Source organism: Quercus suber, unplaced genomic scaffold (genome assembly GCF_002906115.3).
Source record: "Quercus suber isolate HL8 unplaced genomic scaffold, Cork oak 2.0 scaffold_259, whole genome shotgun sequence".
NCBI classification, from domain to species: Eukaryota; Viridiplantae; Streptophyta; class Magnoliopsida; order Fagales; family Fagaceae; genus Quercus; species Quercus suber.
The window spans coordinates 943,604-948,670 of NW_027069715.1; the positions used below are offsets into that span (position 1 = coordinate 943,604).

At 35.5% G+C, this 5,067-nt stretch overlaps 1 protein-coding gene across 2 annotated transcripts; it reads right to left on the reverse strand.

Moving 5' to 3' along the window:
* On the reverse strand, nt 1-4,713 carry LOC111992233 (F-box protein At3g07870). Of its 2 annotated transcripts, none has more exons than XM_024024100.2 (2): nt 3,197-4,713; nt 1-246 (listed from the first exon to the last, which is right to left on the reverse strand). In XM_024024100.2, the coding sequence occupies exon 1, from the start codon at nt 4,488-4,490 to the stop codon at nt 3,222-3,224; it is 1,269 nt and encodes a 422-aa protein (XP_023879868.1). In that variant the 5' UTR covers nt 4,491-4,713; the 3' UTR covers nt 1-246; nt 3,197-3,221. The 2 variants fall into 2 exon arrangements, with proteins under 2 accessions (XP_023879868.1, XP_023879867.1); XM_024024099.2 differs by having other exon boundaries at nt 3,192-4,709.
* Nucleotides 4,714-5,067: the final 354 nt, after the last annotated feature.

Genomic DNA, 5,067 nt, shown 5'->3' on the forward strand with positions numbered 1-5,067 from the left:
TAGTAAACACATTGAAACCAAACTTCACATCATCCAGAAAAACTAACATAAGAGTGGTGTAGCCCAAATTAGTTGAACAAAATAAACTCCTCTAAAGTTATAACTACAATCCATTTTGATATAATAAACTAATGCCTATACTAAGAAATTACACAACACCAAGAAACTTTGTTGACTCTTTTCTTTCATTGAGTTAAAGTTTGTTACTTATGTACAGCTCATCAGCATCCATGATTCCACAACGTCCTGCAAGAATTTAAAATTAGTTTAGTAACAATGTAGAAAAAACATACGCCGAGATATGTGGGTTTTCAGAATGAAATTAAGAAATACTCCAAGCCTTTAACAAATGAACGTGTCCACAAAGGTGAATGGGGTTCTAAGCAGGTTACCAAGCCAGAAATTATATAATAAGAAGATATTTTTCTACTTAACACAAGACAATTGTAAACAGAAGACACCCTGCTCCCAAATAAAATCAGAGAATAGAAATATCGCACAACCAAAACAAAAATTTCAAAGTACAGCCAAAGCCCACTAGACCACCAAAAAACACAAGTTTTGAGTACAAGTTTGTATCATCCCTCGACATGCTTTCAAAAATACATCCCTGGTTGTTAGTTAAGGGTTTTTTTTTTTTTTTTTTTTTTTTTTTTTTTTTTTTTTAAAATTGAAAAAAAAAAAAAAAAAAAACAAAATATCTCTAAGTGTTGAATGTGTCTTATGTGTAGGCTGTTGTCCCTTGCTCAACAATAGTTGATCACCCATATACTCTTTTCATTCATAACACCCTCATTCTTAAATTGTTTAAGAGAAATATTTAAATCTCCTCAAAAATGTAAATTTGACCTAAAGAACAAACTAAGAACATTAACTTGTTTATAATAGGAAAAAAAAAAAAATGAAAAAAAAAAAGAAAAGAAAAGAACATTAACTTGTTTTAAAATGAAAATAAATTTCAGCAATACATATCACAGAGAAAAAGGTGCTAGCTTAGCTTTTTGGTAAATTCTTTTGGGGATTGAATTTGACCATCACCAGGTTAATTGGTATGGATGAGAGGGATGTCTAATTAAAAAAGGCTTCACAAGACTACAGCCTATTACTGTCTCCAAACCAGGAAAAGTTACAAAGTAGAGGCACAACCACCTAAATGGGGGTACAGTGAAAGAAACTAGATGCAAATGTTACCATACTCCATGATAAGAAAAATATATCCAAAAACCACAAACAGAACCACCATCTCTTGCCAAGAAACAATCACAATTATCACAGATCTCATTGCTTTCTTTTGATATGAACCAAGGATTGATTTGTCCATCAACAAATTTTCAAAAGGAGGTTTAAAAACAAGTCTTTTTTTTTTTTTTTTTTTTTTGAGGAACTGTTCTTAACCACACAAAGGAAGCAAGCAATAGTCATTTTCAATTCTTTTTGCATCTGTTTAGAAGTAATAAGAAATCTTGCAAAATAACAAAGGGTGATCATAAATAGAAGACACGTGTTCCAAAAGAAACTAAGAGAGTAGAAATATAAAAAACTCTTTGTAAAAAAAAAAAATAAAAAATAAAATAAAAAAACACAAATACAATATCAACTCTATAAGATGAAATAATTTTCAGTATTATAAATCATTGAGAAAAGTTTCCAACTTAGCTTCTTAGCAGATTTTTATTTTATTTTATTTTTTTTGGGAGTTGTGTTTGGATTATGAATTGAGTTTCACCTTCACAAGGTTGGCGTGGGGTTAGAGGAATGACAAAAAAGAAAGGCTTCTAATGCCTACAGCCTGTTGCTACCACCAAATCAGGAAAAGTCACATCGCACAGAAACAACAACCAAAGCAGGTGAAACATGAAACATAATGCAGTAGGGGAACGACCACCTAAATTGGGGATTTGTTGTGTGTGTGTGTTGGGGGGGGGGGGGGGGGGGGTGTGTGGGTGCGGTTGGATGTGGGGCAAAAACCAAAATCTGTCCGACAATTTCTGGCCAAGCAACAATCACAAATTATCATAAATCTCATTGCTTTCTTTTTTATTATTGACACTAATCTCATTGCTACATTAAGAAATTGCTCTTATGAACCAAGGATTGATTTGTCCACCAACACATTTTCAATTACAGAAAAATAAAAGGCTAAAAGGATACTATCTATAAACTTCTAGAATTTTCCTTTCCAAATAAGGTAATATATTCATTAGTGAACTACAACAGGCGATAATAACAGTAGTAAGCAAATCTCGTAAGTTTAAGATAAGATTCTCCCAAAGTGAACACGTCACATTAAAGCTATCATACTTGCAAAGAAATTGAACTACATCCCAATAAAGCCAAAGTGAAACCCAAATTCTTGTATAAGGGTCTATTCTGTTTGGCTTTAACTTACAATTGTGTAATAAAAAAAATACAAACTCATTCACAGAAGATTAAAAGAGGGAAAAAGAAGAACAATGGAATAAAATGGAGTCAACAAAACAATACATCTAAGCATAACTATTTTATTCGGACAAAAATATTCAATTTGTGCTATGGAACAAAAGATAACAAAAATAGTTCAAAACAAGGTCTATAAGCAAATCATTTTCATTTCTTAACCACCCAAACCAAGCAATAATTGTTCATGAACTGCTTTGTCCATGAGCATGGCTCTATGGGAATCTTTCAGTAAGAAGAAAGGCATATGAGGCAATTAAAAATTTCAAGATGTACAAGCAACATCGTTAGCATACTAAGATCACAATTGACAGGTAAAAAAAAAAATTAACAATCCAAGGAGAGCATGAAGAACATTTAACGCAAGTGTGAAAACATGAAGTTAAGAGAGGTCACCATAACATTATCAAGAAAGAAAAAGTTGAGTAGATCTATCTATATAATGTAAATTATAAGTGACATGAAACATGATATTCAGTGTCCATTTATTTTCAACCAGTTAGTAAATAAACGTCCTAAAAGTTGATAATCAACACAAACAACTTTTTTTTTTCATAGTTGAGTATACATGCTATTGACAGCAAGCACGACCTTGATAAGCAATCTATCCTAAATAAAAATCCACTCAACTAAGGTAATCAATCAGCAATAATACTTTATAGCATTTAAATTCATATCTAACTCATAATGAATGCCAAGTATATGTGAAGAACAAAACGGAAAACTATAAAAATAAGCATGAAAATAAAATGCACCTTGCCTGTTGTTGTTCCTCTTACTTTCCCTTAGTAAGTAACTGTAAGGTCGGATTTGTCTAGCAAAACTAGACTCTCAACATAAGGATCAACAAAATTATACTTAGATCCAGTAATCCCAAGGTCTTTAACCTCTTGGGTCTCAAGGTTTCGCGAGACAAGCCGTTTTTTATATGTTTCCAATATAACCTCGCCACTCTTCCTAAAAGCTTTTGCACAAGGTATTTTCTTTCTGTAAAAACCATGTAATGGCCTTGGTATGTCCTGTGGGGGCGCTTGAGCATCAAAACTTATAATTTTGGTCCATGATGACGCATCTGCATAGTTTTTCAAAACCCATATATCGAGAGTGTGAAGAACATACCCAGTTTCGAGCAGCGCAATGGAATTCCCAAATGCCAAAATAGATACCCACTTCCAATAGAACATATCGGAATGCTTAGGCAGCGGTATCTCACGGAAGACCTCATCCTCCAAATCAAACACCAAAACAAAGTAGAGAAATCTGATTTCTTGAGTTCTCTTATAACAGACCAAATGCAAAGCCCCATTGACAAAAGCCTGTAGGCGTAGGCAGAGCAACATTGTATCACGAACAGCACATTTGGGACATTGAGCAGTAACCACTCTCCATTTCCCAGTGGCAAGTGAGTAGACCTCAACCTTGGGAGTAGATTTACCCTCTTCGAAGTCGCCATCCTCAGGAGTGACAAACCTGACCACCTTATAGTCATTGGTTTTGGAATCAAACCCAAACCCAACAGCCGCGGTGTAGGGACCGGTAGTCATGAAGGAGAAATTGGGGTTAGGAAGTTTCACGTATTTTTTAACACAAGGGTTCCAGAGAATGAAATTATAAGCGTAAGTGTATAAATCATCAGCCAGGCAAATCAAGCCATTACAAGTACCAACCACGCGGAATACTCCAGTAGCGCTTTCGCCATGGAAAGGGAAGTCGTCAAAGCTGGTGTATTGATGGAAATTAGTATTGTCGTCCCAATGTAAAGCGTAGACTTCTTTTTCGTCTCCGATTCGTTTCAATCGTTTGACTGCTTTGGCGAGAGGCTTAGGGCAGAGTCTGAAGAGGAGGAGGTTGTTGTTGGAGGAGCGGTGAAGATGAGTGGAAATGAAAGAGGGGTTTTGGATGAGGGATTTCCATGTTTTGGAGACAGAGGTGCAAGTGATGATGGATTTGATAGGTAGGCGTAGGAAAACGTGGGTTAGGATTTCATGAGGAAGAGAGTCCCACATTGCTTCTTCGGTGATGGATTTGGAAACTTCAAGTAAGTTGTCTGACATTGCTGCTACCTTCAAAGAGAGACATTAGGGGTTTAAAGAGAGAGAGAGTGACAATATAAGTGGAGAGCGAGTGGACCACCAGGCGGGTTGGATCGGAAGTAAATCCCTAACTAGCTCATTAGAGCATTAGCATTGGAAAATGCCATTGCTACTCTATTTTACCATTCTAAAATCTCACTTTATCATTATAACATCCAATTTTACAATACCCCTACACCCCAAACTTCTATTTCACTCTTTTACTCATTAAAATATTATTTTTATCCTTTCTTTATTATTTATTTTCAACTATTTTTTCCTGGATTTTTCAACAGTCTCACACACACACACACACACACACACACACAAAGCCACACACAGAGCAAACCCATTCAAATCCACACAGAGAGCCACACATAGAGCAAACCTACACACACAGCCACTCACACACAGCATCCCATCACCACACACACACCGATCAAAAAATCATCCCATCACCACACATACACCGATCAAAAAAATCATCACCGGAGCAAACCCATTCAAAAAAAATCATTCAAACCCACACAGAGAGCCACACATAGAGCAAACCCACACA